The 26205-nt window shown below is 35.0% G+C and overlaps 1 protein-coding gene across 1 annotated transcript in view; it reads right to left on the bottom strand.

Annotated features, from left to right (window-relative positions):
- Positions 1 to 26205, bottom strand: part of LOC105081658 (cell surface glycoprotein CD200 receptor 1) — a 53246-nt gene that overhangs the window by 13089 nt on the left and 13952 nt on the right. Inside the window, exons 2-3 of the mRNA XM_074363532.1 lie at positions 21970 to 22293; positions 678 to 758 (exon numbers count right to left, since the gene is read on the bottom strand). Of these exons, the coding sequence (XP_074219633.1) occupies positions 678 to 758; positions 21970 to 22036 (148 nt within the window). The 5' untranslated portion in view covers positions 22037 to 22293. The remainder of the gene's footprint in view (positions 1 to 677; positions 759 to 21969; positions 22294 to 26205) is intronic.

A 26205-nucleotide genomic window follows, 5' to 3' on the forward strand; every position in this document is an offset into this window, starting at 1 on the left:
ATACAGCCACATTCATAGTATGCAGATGAACATATCTTGGGATGGGGGGCACCATTCAACCCACTACACCCATGCATTGTCCCTACCCCTGAGATTTATATAGTCATTTTATTTATTTTAGTCTGTAGTTTATATGGAATATAATTTTTCTAGATAGTGAATTATTGAGTGTAATTAGAAAGTATGTTTAATGAGTCCAAGAATGCATTTTGAAATCATTGGAATTATTTTTCCATTAAGTGCTCAATGTAAAATATATAACAAAAATAATATTTTAAAATATAAAGACAAAGTTAACTATAATGGAAAACAAAAATTTGGGAGACAGTAAGGCTGGGTGGGGAATACAGAATAAACTACTAACAACTGATAAGACCTTTTTTTTAAAGTTCTCTAGAGTAAAAATCCATGTTTAAAAATTTGAATTTAAAAAATTTGGATATGCCATTGGTTTACTTTATGATCACATTCTTGAAATAGGTATTAAATAAGCACAGAAATAATATCAAAATGAAAAATTCACCAACATTTTAAAACATAAGCAATATTTCATTTAGGCAATTTTAGATAATACAGTCTATAAATACATTTAAGACAATTCAAGATCCTAAAATATAAAAACAATACAGTCATCAAGCACTTTTATATTAGAATTATCATTAAAAGATGAGCATTACCCAAACTGCAATTTTCCTTGACCATCTGCTGCATTGTGTTGTTTGATGTAACAGAACCTTCCATTCTTGCACTTATGCATTCTGAAAAGACATACGGGAAGAGAGGAATACACATTAGTATTTCTGACTCCTAATCAAAATCATATTATTTCACATTTTTGGGGGCCATTTTGGGGTTGCAGTTGCCAATAAAAGCATAAATTTTGACTGGCAAGCAAAAGTCTCAGAAAAATTCATTCCACTATAAACTTTTGATCTGATCTTCCCACCTGTTTGGCATACCCCTACTTTAGGCCTCACCACCCTCCTGTCTTTATATTCAAGTCAAAGAATTTCTTCTCCCAGGCTTATATGCCTTTAGTCTATCTCCACTTATGAAGAAGTGTTTTACTATCTGTTATAGACATTTCAGGCACCAGTAAGGAAGTAGAAGTTCAGTGCTGATGTGTTGATTGGATGCTGGTGAAGAACAAAAATGGAGTTTCCTGAACATTGTTGAAATCACATCACATAGACAACTGTCTAGTGGGTTCAAATTTTTTAAGGCAGGCTCTAAGTGAGAATTTCTAAAAAGCATTTTTAGAGCAGCAACTCCTGGCAAAGTACTCACTTAGCATAGAAACATCATAGTAAACAGTATCTTCCTCTCTCTATGAGCCTAAGGTCCAGGAGAGAAACTGTGTAAATAATTATAACATAAAGTTTTTAATGTGATGATAGATGCATACATAATGTCCAGAAGTTTAAAAGAAGAGATGTTTAATTCTAAGAGAGCCGGGATAAGAGATTAGGAAAGACTTCCTACAATAGATGATATTTGAGCTGGATCTTAGAAGATGAAGAGTTTTAGAAAAATAAAAGTTAAAAGAAAATTGCACACAAAAAGAATGGTGTTTAGAAGAAGGCATAAAGCCATATGGGATTTTCAAAGAAATACACATAATTCAGTATTGCCATTATGTGAGAAAAACTGGATATGTGATTTGAATTGAGACTGGATATTGGCAGGCTCTAACTGAGGAAGGCACCAAACTCCTAAAAGAGTTCAAAAGGAAATGATACACTTCCAGCGCATCTATGGTGGATATATCTGACCAGTAGAGAGAAACATTTTAGGGTAAAATTCAATGCACAGTGTCTTTCTGGAGAAATTTTGAATATACTACCCCTCTTGGCTATGATTTTCTTTAATAAAACACTGTTTTAAAATAATTTTTGAACACTTACATTAGGAACAAATTTTAGATAATTTGCACATGTTATTCATTTTAATCTCTCCATATTGACAAGTATTATCATCCTCATTTTACAGATAAAGAAATATAGACTCAAAGTAATGAATCAATTCGGCAAGTCCACCCAGCTTATAAGCTGCTCCAATTGCACAGTTATTCTTGTGCAAGTAGGTCTAACTGCAGTGAGTAGAAACCAAGAGTTGGATCCTTAAAAATACACTAAGATTAATACCCTACCCAAATTAACGTCAATTGAGAGAGTTGGAAAAGCAAATCCAAGCCATGTTTCTGTAGAAACACTGAGAGACAAAAGTCTGAAAGAGTACATCAGAAGGCAGGTCCATAGAATCAGGATTATAATGGCATATGGACACAGCATTATGAATTCCAGATCTTAACGGAATAGTTAAGCTAAGGAGGAAGATTTGAGACCAAGATTCATGGACCAAACCCATCACTCCCTCACTAAATTGTAAGCTCCTGGAGGGCAGGGATTTTCATTTATGTTGTTCATTCTGCGTTCTTAGTGCATAATAGAGTGGTTTGCACAGCTCTCTGGCATGTGGCTGCTCAAGCTGGGTTAAAAATAAAATAAAGGTCAACACAAACCTACAGCGAACTGGACTAAAGATACGGGCAGTTAGTTTATAGAAAAAGAAGTACAAATGTCTCTAATTCATTTAGAAAGAAGCTCAACATCATACACGGTAAAAGAAATGAAAATTCAAATTATGCAGAAATACCATTTCTCACCTGTAAGATTATCAAAATTTAAAGTTCGACAACATACTCTGTTTTCAAAGCTGTGGAGAGATAGGCATGCCAATATACTGCTGGTGGGAATGCAAAATGTTACAACTTACATAATGGAAAATTTGACAATAAGTAGCAAAGTTACATATGCATTTTCCTTTTGACCCAGCAATGTCACTTCTGAGAATCTATCCCAAAGATACGCATGCAACAGTATGAAAGAATATATATATACAGAAGACTAGTCATTACAGCACTGTAATAGCAAGACTTTCAGAAATAACCCAAATAGCTACCTACAGGGAACTAGTTGTCTAAACTATGGTACATCCACACAATGAAGTACAATGAAACTCTAATAGAGAATAAGGGATATCTTTACATAATATGATACCATGTATCTAAGACATGATGAGAGGAGTACGTGTGTGTGTGTGTGTGTGTGTGTGTGTGTGTGTGTATTCTTTATTTCAAAACTAAAAGGATAAAATGGAGACAGAAATAGAAATAAGATGCCTCTGAATATACCTCATTTTATAGACTTGACTTTGGAAGCATGTAACTATTGTACATAATTGTAAAACATAATCAAATTATTTGTAAACACTAAACTATAAAACAAATGAAACAAATAAATCTAACTGCATGTAAAGTAGTTGCATAACCCCACACAGAGAAGTTATTCTAAGAATAAGCTAAATGACTTTCAAAACACAGGAATTTGACTTTATGTCTCTAGTGAAATATAACTAAATGACAAAAATAATTATTAAAAAAATCTTAAACTATTTTCAATGACCATATTATTGATGGTAGTATTTGGTATTGTTATTCTCAAACTATTGTATATGTGTTTTGGGAATAAATCAAAGGAGTCATTACGTTGGTGTCATTCAACTTTTCAGTGTGAGAGAAAAGATACCAATAAATTCAAGTAATAACCCTGAGTCCTAAATTTGAATCAAAAGTATCAGTGTCAACTCATGATGCATTTTATCTTTTAAAATACATATTCCCTAGCTGCTGCTAAGTTTTGCAGTAATCTATTATGTAGAAATAAATAATTGCCCGTATAGCTATCAACTACACTGAATACTCTACCCAACATCTGTAGAATACACATTTTGCAAGTGCTTATCTAGTATATTCACCAAGTTTAGTCAGATTATGGGTCATAAAGTAAATCTCAAAAAAACTTCTAAAAACTGAAATCATACAAAAAATGTCATTCAACTAAAACTGAATTAAATTGGAAACCAATAACAATAAAATATTAAGAAAACTTCAAGTAACATCTTTCTAATAAAGCTTTTGGTCAAAGAAGAAAACCATAAAAAATTAGAAAAGATTTTGAGCTGAATGATATTAAAAATACAACATACCAAAATTTGTGATTGCAGCTAAAGCAATGCTTACAGAAAAATTAACAGCTTTAAATACTAATCACAAAAAAAGAAATATCTAAAATACACCTAAAGAAGCTAACAAGAAAAGAGAAAGAAGGAAATAATAAAAGTAAGAGCAGAAATCAACAAAACAGAAAACAAGCAAGACAAAAATTAGCAAAATCAAAAGTTTGTTCTTTGAAGAGTTCTTCAACATTTATAATCCAATAGCTAGATTTATCAAGAAAAAAAAAGAGAACAAAAATCTCTAATCTCTGCAGGAGGCATTAACATAAATACTACATTCATGAAAAGAATAGTAAGCAAATATTATCCACTTTATGCCAATCAAATTCAATAACTCAGATTGAAATGGACAAATTCATTGAAAGACAGCTTTCAAAGTGAGTTTGGGATTACACAGATAATCTGAAGAGCCTTTATTTATTAAAGAAATTGAATTTGTTGATAAAAATCTTCCCAATAAATCTGCTACAATGACAAATTTAAGCAAATATTTAAGAAAGCAGTAGCATCAGTTCTACACACAAAACCCTTCAGAAAAGAGGCAATGAGAGCCTACTCATTTTATAAGAGTAGAATTAACTGTACACCCAAACTAGGTAAACACATTACAAATAAGAACAAACAGACCAGTAACCCTTATAAACATAGAACACAAAAAATGTTTACAAAATATTAGCAAATCAAATCTAGTACTTTTAATACAACATGATCATATAAGGTTTCTCCCAAGAATGCAGGTGGATTGAATACTCAGAAATCAGTGAAATGACCACATTAACAGAACAAAGGAGAAAAAAAACATACGACCATTTTAGCAGATAAAGAAAAAGAGTTTGAGAAACTCAACACTCATTCATGATTTTTAAAACTCTAGTAAACTTGATGAAATTGTTAAATAGCATCTATGAAAATCCTACAGCTAATATCATACTTAATAATGAAATATTTCCCCTCTAAAATCAAGAACAAAGCAAGAATTTTTGCTCTTAGTACTTCTTTTCAATTTTGTACTACAGGTTCTAACCATTGCAATAAAGCATGGGGGACAAAAGACATATAGATCAGAAACAAAAACATAAAACTGTCTCTATTTGCAGATGACATGATTGTTAGAAATCTATAAAACAACTCCTATAATTAATTGAATTTAGCAAAGTCATAGTATAAAAATAGTAATAGTATTTTAAAGCAGCTATATTCTTATATACTAGCAACACATAATTAGAAAATAAAATTTTAAAAATTAATTCTATTTATAATAATGAAAAGGACAAAAAGTCTTAGGGATAAATTTAACAGAAGATGCACAAGGCTTTGTGCCTAAACTGAAAACTACAAAACATTACTGACATAAATTAAAGAATACTTATTTAGATGGAGATAAATTCCTTGTTCTTGGATGGACTCAGTATTGTTAAGAGATCAGTTCTCCTCAAATTGGTCTCCAGATTCAATATAGTCTTAACTAAAATCTAGTTGTCTTTTCTATGAAAATTGGAAAGCTAATTCTGAAATTTATGTGAGCATGCAAACCTAAAATAGCCAAAGCAATGTTTAACAAATGAGTTAGATTGAAAGACTTATACTACCTAATTTCAAGCTTTACTCTGAAGCTACAGTAATCAAGGCAGTCTGGCATTGGCTCAAGGATAGACACAAACTTCAATAGAGCAGAACAGAGAGTCTATAAATAGACTCATACATTTGCGGTCTACTGACTATCAACATAGCTGTTAAAGCAATTTAAAGGGAAAAGTCAGTTTTAACCACTGATGATGGGACAACTGGATATCCATATAGAACAGAAGGAAAAAAAGTCAACCATTACTGAATACCATACAGAAAAATTACCTTGAATTGGATTATTGACTTAAATGTAAAAAGCTATGACTATAATTCTTCTAGAAGAAACCGTAGGAGATGACAATCTCTGTGACTTTGGCATATACAAAGATTTCTTAGAATACAAAAGGAACAAACCGTGAAACAAAATTTGATGAACTGGACATTATCAAAATTTTAACTTTTTCTCTTTGAAAAATATCATTAAGAAAATAAAAATGTAAACCACAGACTAGATGACAATATTTACAAAACACTTATATAACATAAGACTACTACATAGAATATGTGAAGAACTTCTACAGTTCAATAATTTTAAAAATCATTATTTAAAAAAACAGGCAAATGACTTGGACATATACTTCACCAAAAAAAAAAGATATTCAAGTACCCAATAAATACACAAAAAGATGTTCAATATTACTAATCATAGAGGAAATACAGATTTAAATTACAGTAAGATAATAATTACACACCTATAAGCATGGCTAAAGTGAAAAATATTGATAGTATGTATACTGGCAAGAATGTGAAGCAATTGGAACTCTTATACATTACCAATGGGAATGTAAAAGAATATAACTACACTAGAAAATTTCTGGCAGTTTTTTTCAAAACTCAAACATATGCCTGCTTATAACCTGGCCTTTCCCAATCCTAGGTATTTAACCAAGAGAAATAAAAACATATGTCCCCACAAAGATATGCGCATGAATGTTCCTAGCAACTTTATGTACAATAACCAAAAACTAGAAGCAACCCAAATGCCAATTAACAGATACATAGATAAATTAATACAGTGGAATACTATTCAGCAATGAAAAGGAACACACAGCACTGATGAATCTCAAAATCATTTCCTTGAGTGAGATAAGATAGACACAAAAGAATACATATTACATACTACACATGAGTACTACTAATATAAAATGCTAACTCATCTATGGTGACAAACAGCAGATCCGTGGTTGCCTGCAGATGGTGGGAATGAAGGCAAGGATGGACTACAAACACATGGAGGAGTACTTCAGGAATGGTGAAAATGTTTTGTTTCTTTTTTGTGGTGATGACCACAGGTATATACAATTGTCAAAACTCATCAGATTGTATCTGTTAAATGGATGCCGTTAGTTATACATAAATTATCCCCAGATTTAATTAAAGATAAGCAAACATCAGGTTTTAACACCCATAACTTTAGAACACGCATCTACACAAATAAACACAAAACACAAATGAAAAGCCCTTGACACTGAAAATGTTTTTTTAAAAAAACTTTTCCAAGTCAAAATCATCAGTAGAAGTAAGATTGTTTTGTGATCTGACTACTAATGAAACTTCTTACTCACTTTGAACACTCGCTTTAAGTTTCCTTTCCCAAATCGTCATTGTCATATGCCTGAGCAAGCATGTACCACCCACGCAGTTGACACTATATAGGCATGACTGTGCAAACCCATACTCCAAAGGCTTCCTCCAGTGAGTGAAAAAAGGCTCTCAGAAACAGCACATGGTTTTCTTGTGCTGTTAGACACCTTTCATCTATTGTAAAACCCTGTTCTCTGCTGGGCTCCACTGACTAAAAACGTTACAGATAGGTATTTCTGATGTTTCACCATTCTCAAGAAAACCCCGATTCAGTAACTGTTGTTAACCAAAGAAGAACATGGATTATGCTGTAATTAAATAGCTAATATAGTGCTTAGATTTATTTATTATTTCTAATGTACGGAGATGGGAAATAGAAAGTTAAAGATTTTCTGCCCTTTTATTCATTTGCAGGGTTTGGGGAGAATAGAAACAAGGCAGTAAGGAGTCTGACAAAATGAATTTTCAACTAAAAGAATTTTAAAATTTGGAGTTGGGGGGGGTGGGTATAGCTCAGTGGTAGAGCACATGCTTAGCATGCATGAAGTCCTGGGTTCAATTCCCCAGCACCTTTATTAAAAAAAAAAAAAAAAAGAATCCTATAATTGGGGAAAAACCATAGCCTAAATTATTTGGCTGTTCTCTAATAAGATGACCTTATTCTACATTCTTCTTTCCTGAATCATTTTAAATAATTAAATAGATTTATATACTCTAGTTCTCCCCTCTACAAAACAGAGTATCATTTTTACTTAAAAAGTTAGAAATTACTCATGAAGGGTATCCAAAGAACATTACAATCTAAGGTCTTAAACTCAGTAAGAGTAAAGCAATAATCTCTCCTAAAGATTCAAGGTTTCATTTAAAATAAATGCAGCTCTGAGACTGAGATCTTAATAACACAAAGACCTGGAAATTCAAATTACATTGCCAGAACAACTTTAACTAGCTACACTGAGCACATAACTTTTTCTAATCACCAGTATGGTAAGGTCAATACAATACAGAAAAGTTTACTATCACTTTCTGGCTCCAGAAAGCGTAAAAGACCAACCTTAACATTTTAGTTATTATGTTTGTACTGTGTTTTATAAAACTGCAAATTGTGCATGCAAGCTAGACATTAAAGTATTATTTCCCAACAGTTTTATGGTTATGAATGGATTTCCTGACAGTTTTTAGAGTTATAAATGGATTCAAACATTAATTTTTCTCCTTTTTTAGAGGTCCTAAAGATAAGATGAATTGTTATCCAAATAGTCTAATTATAATTCTGCCTCTAATGCAGAACTTTGTAACTTTGGGGGAAATGAGCCTAATTTACAATTTTATTTCTGATATATAATTGAAAGTTACTACCACCCTGTAGGAATAATTGAAAGCATCACCGATTTTTCCCCAGATTTTGTTACTTTCTAAATAGCAAACAGGAATGGTTAGAATTAGAGAGTCATGTGATCTTTTTCTCTGCTAAAGCTGCCTGAAAACTAATGGAGTAATTTTATGATAAACTTTGGAAGTAAAGGAAATGGAATTTTTTCTGCCTTCTAAGAGGATAATTAGTCTCCCACTAGTAGTTTTCAATGAGTGACCACCTATTACATATATTAGAGCTTTTAGACTAGTGGAGGGAAGTCGAAAGCTGCATTAGTATTTATTTATTCAACTATAATAGCTATTATAAATGCCTATTTATTGTGGAGCTTTCCATCTCATGGGTACAATACACATTAACCAGATAATCGAATAACTATGTGAAGTTGTAATAGCAATAAATGAAAAGTATATAAAATGTACACTGATTAAGTTATCCTAGTATTGAGGTAGTGGGGAGCCTCTAGGACGGTTCCTACTGTTCGCCCTTCCTCCTACTTGTCCATGTAAAATCCCTTCGTCTCAAGTTTGGGCTGGACTAACGCACTTCTAACAAATAGAATATGGCAGAAGTGATGAAATGTCACTGCCAAGATTAAGTTATAAAAAGACTGACTTCTGTACTGGTGTGCTCTCTCTCATTCTTGAGTCACTGTGACAAAATAAATATTTGAGTGTAATTTATTATGCAGCAATAGGTAATTAACACAAGACCCAGTGCACAAGAAGCTAATAATAAGAAAGAGAGTGAGAGAGACAACATTCCAAATAAAAGTATTTTATGTGCAGAGAACATGTGAACATGTGTCTGGAGACACTAAAGGGAACATACTAGGATCTGAAGGAAGACTAGGGCTAAAAAAGAGTTTCAGCTTTTGCTGTTAATGTAGTCTTCCATGATGATTTCAAGATTTTTTTTCCTGAGACAAATGTATTTTCCTATGGAAAGAGAACAGAAAAAAAATAATAAATGTTTGCCATTTTGGCAATATAAAATGCAACATGTTTTTTTAAAATTAAAACTTTCTCTTTCAAATGTCTCATAGCTTAATATTTCAATTATTGTGATCCTTACTTCCAAAAAAGGTAAGAAACTGAAATGAAAAATGAGAGATTTCTTATTTTAAATCATGTTTGTTATTTCTGGACCAGAGTTTTTGCAGGGAAAAAATATTTTGCAAACACCTGAAATTTTAGTATAAAAATTATTTATATTAATGAACTACAACTGCAAATTTAAATGTGGATAAATCTCGAACGTAATATTGAGTAAATGAAAGTAATTATAAAATAATATGCATAGTAATATATGTAGTATGTTCCATTTATGCACAATACAAAAAACGCAAAATAAATTTTATTTTTAGGGATACATTTCTATGTGGTAAAATGTAAAGAAAAGCAGGAATGATTATATCCTAAAGAGAACGATTATCCCCCAAAGTAATGGCTACCTTACAAAGTTCAAAGTTCATGGGCTATCATTGGGAAGGAAATGGCAATAGTCTACATCTTAATTTACATAGATATTCACTATATAATTGTTCTTTGAAATGTGTGTATATCATACACTCTGCAATATATATTATATAACATCACTATAAAAGAAACACTGAAATAAGTACAAAGAAACACAATTAGTACTTTGTTAAAACATAATAATGTCAACAATTGATCTTGGTATCATGACATATATTTCATGTTCTTATACTTTAATTTCTGAAAGTAATTTATATTTTTAAAGACATTAATTTAGTAGCAAACACCTAATTACATATTCATTAAACACAATATTGGGTGGAACCTAAAGTTTTTGCAGAGACAAAAATGGAAAAAAAACACCAAAGTTAGAGTAAGAAATCAACTAACATTTTGGCTCTTCCATTTATTGCCTCTGTAATCTTCTACCAATTATTCTCTGAACCTCAGCTGCTTTATCTACACATATAGGAATTTAGTATCTGATAACAGTGGTCATTCAAATTCATAAAGGGAAGGATGATTATTTATATCACTGATAAATGGTATTAGGAGAACTAGCTAGCCATTTGGAAATAAATAAATAAATAAAAGTGGATTCCTATCTCACTTCTCACACAAAAATAAAATGAAATGAATCAAAGATTTAAACATTAATTAACTAAAGTACTGAAAGAAGACCTCTGTAATTTTTTTTCTTAAATGGGTGGGATAACTAACATCTCAGTTTGTCAGAAACTGAGGGAGTTCCTGGGACACAGGACATTCAAGGTTAAAACCAGGAAAGCCCCAGGCAAACTGGGACAGTTGTCACCTGTAGTGAAGAAACCTTTCTAACCCTGATACAATATACAAATATACAAAACCATAAAGGAAAATTTGGGAAATTTAGCTGTAGAAAGACTAGCCAAAAAAAAAAAAATCCATAAACTGTTAACAAATAAAAACCTGTGAAATATTCACATTCTGATAAACAAAAGGCTAACTTCCTCCCCCAGATATACTGAAAAGATATAAACCAATATGAAAAAAAGAGACAGACAATCCAATTGCAAAAAATAGGCAAAACTTATAAACAGGCCAACAAAAGTTTACATTAAGTAATATGTTAAATGGTGACTTAGCTAGTAATTACAATTATACTCTTCAGATACAACATAGTGATAAAAATTCAACACAGAGATGGTTTATAAAAAAGAAAAGTAAGAAATGTTTAAGAAAAGTAACAGGGTCCAAAACACAGGAATTCAATAATGAATTCAGTGGATGGACAAAATTTAGAAAGCAAAAATTATGGTAAATAATAAACTTGATCCTAATTTCCAGAGCAATATAATCACAAAGCCTCTATCAGTTGGTTAGGACATAGTGCTAAGAAAAACCATATTGCTGGACTAATTTTTTTTTTAAGGATAATCACAAATTCTGTATCAGTTTGTTAGGACACAGTACTAATAAAAGCCATAGTGTTGGGCAGATTTTTTTTGAGGCAATTACCATCACATATCCAAAACTATTTAATGAAGACAGATTTGTTCCCTGGCTCATGGTAGATCTTGTACAAATGTGTATCAGTAATCACAAGGGTCACTGTGCTCAGTAGACAGATAATGAATATATATGCATATCAAATATGCAAAGATACAGGCATCCCTCCTATTGTACTTCACTTTATTGTGATTTTTACAAATTGAAGGTTTGTGGCAGCCCTGCATTGTCAAATGATGGTTAGCATGTTTTAATAATAAAATATTGTTTAATTAAGATATGTACATTGGTTTTTAGACAGAATGCTATTGCACACTAATAGACTACAGCATAGTGTAGATACAACTTTTGCATACAGTGGGAAACCAAAAAGTTTGTGTGACTCATTGTGTTGAGATGTTCACTTTATTGTGGTGGTCTGGAATCAAACCCACAATACCTCCAAGGTATGCCCTGTGTACTAGGATATTAATCCCAGCATAGTTTTTAATTCCAAGGGGGAAAAAAAAAAAACTAGAGACAACAAAAAAGTTGATCTGCAGGGACTAGTTAAATAAGTTATGAAATAATATCTATGAAAGGAAACTGCAAAATGATAAAGTATCATGTTTTAAATACTTGTAAAATTAAGATATAGTGTTAAGTGCTTTATATACATTATTAAACTTAATCCTCACAGCAACCCTAGACACTAAGTCAGTGGTTTTGAGTAAAATCTCCCAATTTAAAAATATTGGCAACTAATTCAAACTTTAAAAAATATTGTGTGAGCTGAGTAAAAGCATCTGTAAGCCAGATCCAGTCCATGGGCTGCCAAATTGCTGTCTCTGACGTGGAAATTAGAGAAGCCAAAACTAGAGTCTTGAAAACATTTTAAATTAGGGCTCTGTTGGAGGAAGTGGAGTTAGCAAAAATGAAGAAAAGTAAATGCAGCATCTTAAAGCCAGGGAAAGAGGAGATTTCAAGACAAGCATAGCCAAGATCAAATCATGTGTGAAAAGTTTTAGAGTAAGAACTAAGAAGCTTTAAGATTTGCTAACAAGAAGGTCATCAGAGTCGTTCAGGAGCTGTAAGAGAGTAGTGTTAGCACAGGGGGAGGAGCAGAACAGATTGCAAGGGGCCAACCAGAAGCAATTGTCAACAAATATAGACTTGTTCTTTCAGGAATTTTCACTTTGAAAGTATGGGAGAATGAGACAGTGGTTTTATCTTTTCATGTCAATCCTGAAAGAGAGAGATGGGGCAGTATCTAGAACTATGAGGACTGACAGGGTATTTAAGAAGAGGAGAAACAACAAGGTCCTATTGTATAGCACAGAGAACTATATTCAGTAGCTTGTAACATCCATATATATATATGTACAGATGAATTACTATGCTATACATTAGAAACTAACATAACATTGTAAATCAACTATACTTAAATTTAAAAAAGAAAAGAAGAAAGGAGAACACAGCATATTTGTAGACAGAAAGAGGGATAGTTTGAAGTTAACCAGAATGAAGTAGACTAACTGGTAAAGCAGGATCCTAGAGGTGGTGGGAGGAGATGAGACAAAAGCAAAGTGGAGGTTTGCTTTTGAAAAGACTGATGCTGGCCTCTAGAGAGAAGCAGGAAGGGCAAGAGTGGTTACAGGTACAAGAGACATTTTGAGGAAGGATAGGTTGACAAACATTTTCTGAGTATAACCACTCAGCATCAGGAAGCTGTGCAGAGCTCTGGGGATGGTAGGATGAATAAGGCAAGGTCTCTGCCTTCAAACCTTATCCTTTGGAGAAGTTAAAGTCCGCATTGGATGATGGGTAAATCTAGAGGTGAGCAGCCATCTGCAGATCTACAACAGCCTGTAGATTTGGGTTAACGGATAGTCTGGGTGATGAAGAAAGACCCAGGACAGTGTTCTTAATCCTGGCTCCCATCAGAAGCACCTGCAGAGATTTGTGAAAGTCCACATGCCCAGACTCTAGATCCTGAAAGGGCTGATTAAGTAGGCTTCAGTCACCTCACACCAGTCAGAATGGCCATCATTCAAAAGTCCACAAATGATTAATGCTGGAGAGGGTGTGGAGAAAAGGGAACCCTACTACACTGCTGGTGGGAATGCAGTTTGGTGCAGCCATTGTGGAAAACAGTATGGAAACTCCTCAAAAGACTAAAAATAGACTTATCATATGATCCAACAATCCCACTCCTGGGCACATATCCAAGAGGGAACCTTAATTTAGAAAGACAGCTGCACCCCAATGTTCATAGCAGCACTATTTACAATAGCCAAGACATGGAGACAGCCTAAATATCCATCGACAGATGACTGGATAAAGAAGATGTGGTATATTTATAGAATGGAATACTACTCAGCCATAAAAATGATAAAATAATGCCATTTGCAGCAACATGAATGTCCCTGGAGAATGTCATTCTAAGTGAAGTAAGCCAGAAAGAGAAAGATAAATACCATATGATATCACTTGTATGTGGAATCTTAAAAAAAAGACAAATGAACTTATTTACAAAACAGAAACAGACTCACAGACATAGAAAACAAACTTATGGTTACCAGAGGGGAAGTGGGTGGGAAGGGATAAACTGGGAATTCAAGATCTGTAGATACTGACCAATATATATAAAATAGATAAACAAGTTTATACTGTATAGCACAGGGAACTATATTCAATATCTTGTAATAGCTTATGGTGAAAAAGAATATGAAAATAAATATATGTATATTCATGTATGACTGAAGCATTGCGCTGTATACCAGAAATTGACACAACATTGTAAACTGACTGTACCTCTTTAAAAAAAAGTAGGCTTGAGATAGCACCACTGTATCTATAATATTTTAGGCTCTGCAGGTGACTCCAGCAACTGGCTTAACATTACTGGCTTAGACCAACCCATTTCCCCTAGGGGGAACGTCTAGGAAGGAGCCAATGAAGGGCGGATAGAATGATTTTTTGGAGAATAAGAACAACTAGATTTAATGATTTTGAATCTATCACTATCTACTACTTGAACATTTTTCAAAAATTTGTCAATACCACAACATAAATCATATAACTGGATATTTCCGTAGTATGCAGTAGAGAAACCTTGGGGAAAGATGGCATAGTATTTCATGGTAAAGTAACAAAATGGCAAGAACAAAGAAAAGAAATCACTAAGCAGTTTTAAACTACTTATGCACACACCCTATTGCGAAAAATATCTTAACCAAATCACTGAATATTCTCAAATGACACCCTTTGAACACACTGGGGCTTCCCTTATGTTGATAGAAAAAAAAAAATAGATGCTGCTTTTTCCTTCTAGCTCTGATCCTTTCTCCTTTCTTTGCTGCCAAACTTCTAGAATGAGTGGTCTGAGCCAACAGCCTCAGTTTCCTCCCCGCTCATTCTCTCCTTGATGTCAGCAATCTTGTGGTTATTACACCCTTCTGTTCAAACCACAAATTTGAAGGTCACCAGCCCCTTTCCAGTCAAACTTCTGGCCTTTCTGCAGTGCTTGTGTTCCTGGGTTGCTTGGCATATCTTGATGTTATTAACCACTTTCCTCTCCTTCTAAAACCCCTTCCTTCACCTCTGCTACTACCTTCTGCTTCCCCGCCTGTCTCCTCCTCTGCCTTCTCTGTAAGCCAAACTGTCTCCTCTGGCACCTTAATGAAGGTGTGCCCTGAAGTCTTGCCTGCCCCTCTTTTTATTTATACCTTCCCTTACCATTCTCCCCTACCCTCAGAACTTCAGCTGGACCTCTGTACTGTTGATTTCTCCTTGTTTTACCACTTCAGTCACAGTTTAGCTCCCTCTGTCCTTCACACGGGCTGTTTGACTGCCTGGAATGTTTGTCTACTCAACTCTCTTTGCCTAGCTGTTTTCTGCTGATTTTCAACTTAAACATCACTTCCACAGGGAAGCCTTCCCTGATCCTCAGATCAGATCAGCCTTCCCAATTGCACATTTCTGTGTCACCCTACATTTCTCTTGACAATTATTATATTATTTATTTGCAATGATTTATTTAATATCTATTTTTCCTACCAGATTCTAAGCTCTAGGACAGCAGGATCTATGTCTGTCTTTTTCAAGTGTCTGCAGCATGAAGCAGAGTGTCCAACACATGGCAGACACCCCCTTGCTTATTGACGGACAGAAAACTAGCTCACATGTTAGCTTTGACTTATTTTTCCTAAACAAGAATCACAACCCTTAAGCTGCTGTTTCTCTCTGCTCAAATTCTTGATGTTATTTCAAGTATATCTCATCTAGAAATCATAGAGTTTCCCACATATAACTTGCCACATCTCTTTTCTCCTCTATTTTTGGTGTTATGGAGGATTTCTAAGCTCAGCTCATCCACTAAAAAGTTAGGTGGAATCTTTGGTAATTCCTTAAACATTTCTGGGCTTTATTTGCCCATGTATAAAATAAAAGAATTTAATTTGAAGGTTTGTAAAATCCTTCTTGTCTGAAAACTCTAAACTTCTCAAGAATGTGATGCAACGCCTTTATTTCACAAATGAGGAAATTAGTGTTTAAATGGGGCAAGTAGTTTCTTAAAGATGACATAGCTAGTGGTTAGAACTAAGTCTCATGACAGACCCTTAAACCCAATACAGAAGGATATATAGGAATCTAGAATACTGGAGAAAGGAGAGTGATATTTTATTGAGAAAAATGAAAAGCACCAAAACATTCAATGCATAGATGCAATTCAGAAAGAAAAAGAGTATTTAATAATATAATATATTCAATTTCAATATCTGAGAAAATACAACTAATCAAGTCAATATCAGTTGGTAAAAACACAATGATATTAAAAAGACATAGACTTGAAGAAAATTCCACTTCATTGATGGACAAGTAAGGTTCCACATGTAACCACAGATTCTAGACAGAATTAAAAAAAAACAAACCTATCTGAAGCCACTGAACAGTGTAAAAAGCAAGAAGATTCTTGAGGGGTATCAATCCTTGAAAGAAGGAAATGGCTCAGGTTTGGAGGCGTGGGTTCCCATATTTACCACTTCTTGTCTCAGGAAAGACTGCAACTGGCATGACACTGGACAGCTGAAGCTCCCTGTTAGAAAACTAGTGGTTTTCTGAAGAACAAATAGATTTCAGGGCAACCTTGGTCTCTTGAAATTGAGAGAGGCAGAGAGCTAGAGCTCTAAATTGTGTGTATAAACTGTACTCATACCGCTGGCTGATCCCAAGCCCCTCATGGCTGGGCACACTTGAAGCCAACCAGCTAAAGGTAGAAGCACTGAGATTTAAAACACTGTCCAAGAGATAGTTTTTAGTTTGAGTTCCACAAAGTTAAATGTTTTCTGGGGAAAAAAAATCAACAAATATAACAAAATGCAAAGTATCTAAGATGTAATATTCACAATATAAATAAAATTACTCAAACTATCGAGAATCAGGAAAATGTGGCCCATTCATAGGAGAAAAGAAAATATTACAGGGAGACCAACCTCAAATTGACCTAGATATTGCAATTATCAGATAAGGACCATAAAGTAGATATTAAACTATGCTTGGTGATATAAAAGAAAATAAGCTCACAATGAATGAAAAGACAGGAAAATCTCAACAGAAAAAAAAGTTACAAAATAAATGGAAATTCTAAAATTAGAAAATACAATACCTGAAATAAAATATGGCCTGGATGACTGTAACAGAAGAATAGAAATAACAAACTTAAAATATATCAATAGAAATCATCCAATTTGAAGAGCAGAGAGAACATAAAAGACAGGAAAAAAAGCCCATAATAGCCATAGGGACCTGCAATGAAGTAGCAGAACTTCTAACATAGAAAGTTGGCAGATAAAAACATTTGAAGAAAATAGTGATTAAAATTTTCCCCAAATTTGCCGAAAAGCATACATTTACAGATTTAAGAATCTCAGTAATACTCAAGCAGGATAAATATAAAAATAACCATACATAGACACATGATATGTGGTGAAAACCAACAATAAAGAGAAAAAAACCTTTAAGCAGCTAGAGAAAAATGACACATTATAGTCAGGGGAACAATGATTTGAGTATCTGTGAGCTTCTCATCAGAAATGGTGAAACAACATTTTTAAAGTGCTGAAAGAAAAACCCAGAACTCTATATCCAGCAAAAGTATGCAAGAATAAATATGCAAGAATGGAGCATATACAGATAAAAGGAAACTAAGAGAACTCTTCCCCAGCAGACCTACACTAGAAGTGATGGTAACAGAAATTATTTAGGTTGAAGGGAAATAATACCAGACAGAAATTCAGAAATTCAGAAAAGAATGACGAGCATTGGAAATGGTAGTTATGGTGGATGTGGGATATGCACCCAGCATCCTATTCGAGGAACGACGTTTTGCTCCTGCTGCTGGGAGCACTCTCAGCAGACAGCCGTCAGTGCTCCACGTCTTCAGAGGTCACCTCGTCTCTTTCACCCAAAGTCAGACCTTCCCCAGGGCAGCCCACATCCACTGACTGATTTCGAGGTGTAGAGGCCCACCCCTTTGGTTTCAATGCAGAGCCTCTCTGGGGTCGTTCTAACCCCAGAGTCCCCCATGGGGTCAGATGAGGGTGTCGTGGCTGAGATTGCAGGTGGACTTCTTTCCAGGTATTTCTTCCCAGAGACTTCCCTAATAAACATTCTCTGCTCAAAACTCTAATTTTAAAGTTTATAACTATAAAAAAGTGATGGTTATGGGCTTGATTCTTAGGAGCAATTAGCATCACACAGTCCTAAGTCATTTCATAACCACGGATCTGATCCCTAATCCCACTCAGTAATTATAAATGTTGATGACAACAAGAGGAAAGAGGCAGGAGTATATTAATTGTTACTGCATTTTACTCACTGACAGATTGATTTTTCAGGTACAACAGAAAACCAAATGACAACTGAGTTATTTTATTAACTAGCACCATTAAGCAAAATACTCACTATCTTTTGGGGAGGGAATTTACCTACTATGAAACGCTCTCATTTTTTCCCATCTCCTTAACTCTATCTTCAACCTGTTAGCATCCCTATCTCCAACTTCTCACCCTACTCAATTTTGGAAGAGTTTCTGTTCTCTTATTTAAGGTGAAACACTCCATTTATACCCCAGATTGTCTCCCTTCCCATCTCTTCTCAGATCTTGCTCTCTGTTATAGAGACGAAGAGATAACTATCACTCCTAGGATCCAAATTGAAAAACCCTTAGAGCTTATTCTATTATTTTTATCTCTGTGTACTCCGTTTATGGGATCCACCACTCCATGAATAGTTCACAAATCCTGGATTGTCCTCTACTTCCAAGTACTCATAGGAATTTTCCTCCTAGTTATTTGCCCTCTCTACTGATTTTAACAACTTCCTCTGCAAAGAAACTTCCCCTTTCAGGCGCCAGTGTCTTTTAATGTTATCATAGGCCTTCCTAAAATGGAAACCCAAGGCTAGGAGCTCTTGACTCCCTACTTCAAAATAAATCTTTACCAAGATTGCTTTATTATATTATTTTCCTGTTCAGAAAACAACAGATGACTCCTCATTGCCTACTGCACAGTATCCAAGTTCCTCTGTTTAACAATCAAGAACCCCTGAAATTCAGCCTTATTTTCTGTGCTCATATGACACACATCTCTGTTCCATCAAGCTAGAGTTCCTTCTCTCCCTAAATAACCTTGCCCTTCATCATGCTGCACATCCCCTCCTCCCAATTTATGTCTCTGCCTTTCCCCATCTATCCAAACCTATCATTCAAGGCCCAGCTCAAGACCCATCTCCTCCATAAAGCCTTCAACAACTCCAACCCACCATAATTTCTCCCATCTTTGGATTTTTACTAGATTCATAGACAGTTTCAAAAGTAACTGATTTAAAATGTTTTCAATGTGTTTCATCTTAGTTTGATCTCTCCAATTTAGATTGCTAATAATTTTTAAGTACTATTCACACGCGCACACACACACACACACACCATACGCACTCAGAATTCTTAATAAAGACTTTTAATTCATTTGTTAATTGCTTAATCATGGATGCTTGGAGGAAAACACACCCCAAAATTATATGTGTAAATTCACACCTATCACAAATCAGGAAAGGAAGAAAGGACTAAAATTAATAAGAACAAACCCTTCTTTTTCACAATTGCTTTTAATCTCTTTTTCCATCTGTTGCAAACCTGCTGAAGCTACCAAACAGCCCTGCCTGATTTTTATCTCTTCTGATTACTGCCTGCCCCCTAGTGGAAGACAATGATAAGTGGTGAAAATTAGCCTAAAGAAGGGAAAAAAAAAAAAGTGGAGGATTCCTTTCCAGTAACTCACAGTCTCAGTATCAGTAACTTTTATAAAAAATAGAATCATTTTGATAGGGATATCAAAATATAATTTGAACACAAGAGAAAAATCTAGAATACAATAGAATAAAATAAGGAGAAAAAAGTGTCTTGAGGCGAAGGGAGTATGAGCGAAAGGGACCAGACACAGGGCTGGAGAGCTTTACTCTCCAGTGGATGATTAAGGTTGTTTTTATTTTTTCCTCTCAGGTATTTTCTTAATAAATCTTGTCTACCAGTTACCACACTTATTGAAGTTATAAACAAATAAGTAAATTAAAAATGGATTTTTAAAATAATATGTTTTACATTGAAGTCACTAGCTCTCTTTCTTCTTTGTGAATTTATCTTGTATAAGGGAGTTATTTCTCTTTGGCAGTATTAATAACAAAGCAGTATTAGTAATAAAGGCATAAACTCATGCCCCAAGCAGTTTCATTTTTCTGAATTATATCATGCTGAATTTATCATGACAAATCATTGCACATGAAATAATTTACATTTTTATATCTTTATCCTAAAATTGCAATAACATTATCATTACCTAAGTATAAACTTCAGAGATTTGATATTTGTAGCATCTCCTGCATAGTTGTGATTAGAAATAGTTTTAAAATTCAAACCTTTAAACCATTAAATTCAAAATTACTGATTATGTTTTAATCTTGATCATTTTTTCCTTTACCCCAAAGTCATAGTGGAATTTGACACAAATGGCTCCCTGCCTAGCTGACATTCCCTGCCAAGTTGGGTCCTGCACAAGTTTCTGTAGGAACTTTCTACAAGATCTCAATTATTGAAAGATTAAGACCATTTGCACTTTTTTAAGTGAGTAAATACTTCATTCAGTTTATGATTGAGTATTGGGTTAGTGGTGCTTGTTAGTGAAAAGCATAATGGCTAAATATTGAGGGAAATTGCCTATTCAGTTGTTTAGTGATACTTACAGATGTACATTATTACTGGGTGTGACTCTGTCGTATACTAGTAGTGTATACTTTGGACAAATCATTTCACCTCTCTATGCTTCGGGTTCTATCTTTGTAAAATGGAGAAATGTCTTCTATGCCTACTTCACTGGGTTGCTGAGCAGATCAAAGGAGAAAAGTATGTGAAAATTCTCCGTAGAAAAGTACAGTAGCGCAGTATAGTTACTTTATGTGTGCTCACCAGTAAGATTAACATGTGGAAAAACAGATGTTTTGCTGCAAGACAGACAATATTTTAAAAGCATTTGTATGAGAAAAAGATACCTTTTCTTCTTCCAATTACCAATCTATAAAATTTGAAATCAAATGTTTCCCTGCAGCTGCTCCCATCTACTAAAAGTGAAACCTGAAAACTCCCTCCCACATCAACTCCTACCAGCCCTCTACAGTGAAATCAGGACACCCCCACAATAGCCCCAAGTTCGCCAAGACTCCTGCAGGAACCTAGATATTGAAGATTGGGTCTTCTAACTCAGAACGTGTCTGACAGCCCACACATGTTAAAGAGAAATACAGGCATCCATCACAGACGCACCAGCCAACTTCTGAATGAATTAAATTTTAAAAAGCGTTTGGTCATCAAAAGTGATAAGAAAGCAATAAACCTTCCTAATTTATACTGTTAACAATATGGATATCAATGGGCTGGGATTATTATTCAAGTTTTCTAAGAAGGGGAGATGAAGATAACCCCGTTTTCATCAGATAACTTGTATTGCTGCTAGAAATTAATTTATTCTGCCTCGCTTGAAAAAGGGGGTAGGGGAATAAGGAAGTGGGCAGTGGGGCCAATTATAGAAATGGGTATAGTGTAGTAGGATACAAAGAAAAATAAGCAAGCCAAGGAGGAAATAAGAATAATAAAGTGAAATAAGTCTAGGAGGAAATCCCCTCCCCCACATCTCCGACTGCGTTTCTCGTGCATCGCTCCCTGAGAAAGGCAAAGACAGCTCAGGGCAAGCTGAGACCAGGTTTCTCACCGGTCATTCTCCTGTCACCCTCCCAAAGAGAATTCAAACTTACCAGCAACTAAGAAGAGAGTCAGAAGCAGTAGTAGCTGTAGATCAGAAGCTATCCAAGTGCAGGGCATTTCTGTGTTCTTCTTTTCTGCCCTTCACTCAGTACTGTTCCTCCACACAGGTGTAAAAGGGACTGTGGACATGGTGAAGCTCTCTGGTCGACTTCTCTGTGCTGGATCCTCTTAACCCATTGGCAGCATAACACTCCCTTCCTCCTGCCCCTTCCTTCAACTCTATGTGTTTCAGCCCGATTAGTAACTTGGAAAAGAAGAAACTCTTCTCTGGAACTTGACACAGCAGTAGATTTCCTGTATGAAGCACTGAAGCACTGACGGAGGAAGCAGATTGATTGAGTTATCTTTCAGTTCATTGGTCCTCCTCTCACTTCTGCTGTACACAGATAAACTTTACAGTAGGGCATAGAACGTGCGTAAGATAAACCGATTTGTCTAAACTTGGTTTAAAAAGCAAAACAGGATATTTATCTATATTTGGCCAATCCCCATAAATTTCTCAGTCATGATAACTTTTAGAAATTTTCTCCAGGTTGAGGAAGTATAGGGCCTTAGGAATCAAGTTTGGAATGAAAGATTTTCCCCTGAAAATTCTTGTGTGATTACTGTCTATCATGGGAGTCAGCACACAAATCTAGAAGCATCGTAAGTGCATTACTTTCCTATTCCTATTGTAATAAATTACTACAAACTGAGGGGCTTAAAACAACACAGATTTATTATCTTATGGTTTGAGAGGTCTGAAGTCCAAACAAGATCTCACAGGCCTAAAATCAAGGTATTTGCAGGGCTGTGTTCTTTCTGGACAAGTGGAGATAATCTGTTACTGCCTTTTCCAGCTTCTAGGGGCTACTTGAATTCTGTGTCTCGTGGCTGCATCATCTTCACCCTGTTCCTTTTTCACATCTCCTCTGATGGTAACCTTGCTGCCTCCCTCCTGTAGAGACTTTTGTGATTACACTGGAAAATCCAGATAATCCAGGATAATATCTCCATCTCAAAATCCTTAACTTAATCACATCTGCAAAGTCCCTTTTCCCATGTAAGTTATATATTTACAAGTTTCAGAGGTTAGGGCATGGACATCCTGGGAAGGGGCATTATTCTGTCTATCCCAATTCGGTATTTATTTCCATTCACCTTCATGTTTGAAGATCTAGAATGGTCACTTAAAACAAATTACAAATAAACACTCATCTTTAGTTGCCACACATCTGGAGTTTAAACTTACCAAAAAAAACAAAAAACCAACTGCCTTAATGTGACTGTTCATATACATTTAGATTATGTTTGAGGGGGAAAAAAACTCTTCTACATGCTAAGAATTTCCTACCCCAAAGCAAAATTCTCTAGGAAAGGGAAGAAAACATTGCAAACAGGAAAAAAAGTAAACAACATGCATTTTTTTTTCTTTAAGTTAGCAGTTCCATCTTGCCTCTTGCCAAATAGTAAACTATATATATTTTCCCTCTTCCTCTTCTCAAGCTTTCCTTCCAGTGAATCAGTTTGATTAAGACAGTGAAGTCAGGTACTTGAGGGCACAGACCACTTGAAGAGACCTTGGATTGAATCTCTATTAGGCAGTTACTAGTCTGATGATACTAGGCAAGTTCCTTAATCGAGTCTATAACCTATTTTTTCCGTTTAATATTATATTGACATGAACATTTTGTCATGTTATCAAAAATTCTTGATGATCATTTATTTTAATGACTGATGACACAGCCAAAACTAAAGCAGAGAAGGCTTACATGATCTGCCTGAGGTCCCAAAGTGACTTGGTGACACAGCTGAGAGTAAAACTCACGTTTCATATTTGATAGCCCTGAGTTCTTTCTACTCAACTCCTCTGGTTTGACATTTCAGGCAACAGCTTTCATAGACACACTCCCATGCACTCATCTCGGGTCAGACCACAATCTACAGTCAGCAGTTTAAGAGTTAAGTGAGTGGTGTCAAAAACCATAGACTCTTCAGAGTAGATTTGGCAGAATGAGACTTTCTCTTCTCACTTCATTTTCCCCTCCATCCAAAACCCCACTTCCCCAACCTCCCAACTCCCACCTTCACCTTTTATGGAGAGCAAGTATATGGAAGAACAATAAAGAGACCAAGAGCTTGTTAGTATAACCATCCACCAAAGATATGTCATGAAAGTCAATATAATAAAAGAAAAATGTGCTTGTCTAGTATATGCATGTCTCTGAAAAATCTGAAGGACCCAGATTCTCCTTTGACACCACTCACTTGACTCTTAAACTGCTGATTGTAGATTGTGATCTGACCCGAGATGAGTGCATGGGAGTGTGTCTATGAAAGCTGTTGCCTGAAATTTCAAACCAGAGGAGTTGAGTGTGTCCCTTGGGCCCAGGAACCCAAAAAGCAGAGCAAAAGAGGAAAACAAGATCAAGAGAAAGGCGCAGTTCAAACTAGAAACTCAAACCTTTTACTCCACCAGTCTTCCAACTCCTCTTCAGTACTACCAAATAAGTGTACACAAGAGACAAACAGAACAATGTTATGCTGGTTAATGTTGTGGTAGCCAAAAGAAAAAGGCTTAGTAAGTTTTAGTAAAATGGAGCTGCTTTAAGACATAATGCCCCCAAATTTGCACTGTTCATTTACTCAAAAAATGATTTATCTACCTATACATGCTTTTGAAGTAAATTTCTTCCAGTCAGGTATGTATCTTCCTCTCCAATGTCAGTTTCTTGCTCAGCCACAACTGAAACCAATTAAGTTGGCATTGTCGTCTTGCCCTTGGGACCCCTCCCCATTTTATAAAGGTTTTGCATGGATCTTGAGTATTTACTGCACAGAGTCTAATGGCCTTTTATTTTTGACCCCTTGTTCTCCATTACCTGTTCTTTCACGTCCTGGATTTGAGTCTTGACTGTCTGTAACCGAAATGCGAACCCTTCCTTCCTCAGCTGAATTTTTGGGATGTGTATACTTACAGAAATGGGTCAATACCTACATGCCTTATCATTTTTATTCTCTGTAAGCTCTCTGACTTAAATATGTGGCCTGTCTTACTCTTCCTTATGCATGTGTGCACACACACACACAAACTCACATACACACTACTAAACATTTAGTCCCAAGTCCCTCAATTTACCCTGCCCTACTGCTACCAAAGTGCTGATGAAACTGTTTCACAGAGGTGAAAGACCGATGTCCCACAGCGTGAAGAGTTTCAGAGAACTCAAACTCCACAACGCTCCATTTTTTACTTCCCCCCCTGCCCTCATGGCACAGTCGTTAGAGATCTGAGGCTAATGAAATACCACAAACGCACTCTGATTCAACGTATGATTGCATAATATGGCCGCTCTCCTGCCCATGTCTCATTTCCCTATTCTCTAATTCACCTCTCTGCAGTCTTCACTGACCTGAGCTCTGAAGACTCATCTAAAATCCTGGATCTTCTTCCATGCGCAATCATTAAATGCCCTGATGAGCAACACAAAAGAGCCTCAGAAAATGTATATTTCTATTTTTTCACATTCTACTATATTATTGAAATTTACCTTGAAAATTTTCACTTCTACTCTGCAGTCGATGCTATGCCTCCATAATTCTCCTTCAAGTGTCAGACAAAACGCATATCAGATAAGAGTTAATCATTATTTTTCAATATAAATTCACAAATTGTGCAAAAAGAAAATTTTAAAATAGATATTTGAAAATACAATGTATGCAGTATCAAATAAACAAAACCAGACCAGAGAAATTAGTAATTTAATATTTTTATCCACTCTAGACCTCACTGGTCATGTCCTTAATAAATAGTCAGGGCCCTGTTCTAAGCATTTTATAAATATGGTCTCATTTAATCCTCTCAACACCCTATAAAGTAAATATCATTATTATCCTCATTTTACAGTTGAGGAAACTAAAGCCAGAGAGGTTATGTAAATTGTCCGGTCACATAGCTAATAAGTGATGCAGACAGGATTCTAGCCCAAAAAATCTTACTCCAAAGTCTATCTCTCAGTTATGTGGCAAATTACTTGACTACCTATTTTTTAACTCTCTGTTTTGACTCTCTGTCTTGATATTTCCCATAGTCTTCACCCCTCCTAAATCTATTCACATTTTCACCCATTCTTTCTTCTGTTTGGGCATTCTTACTACTTCATAGTTTGTTTTGAAGAAAGAGACAGAGAAGAAGAAAGAGAAAAAGAAAGTGCTCTGTCTCGCATCACTATTTGCAGTAAACGCAC

The sequence above is a fragment of the Camelus bactrianus genome, chromosome 1, assembly GCF_048773025.1.
Source record: "Camelus bactrianus isolate YW-2024 breed Bactrian camel chromosome 1, ASM4877302v1, whole genome shotgun sequence".
NCBI lineage: Eukaryota > Metazoa > Chordata > Mammalia > Artiodactyla > Camelidae > Camelus > Camelus bactrianus.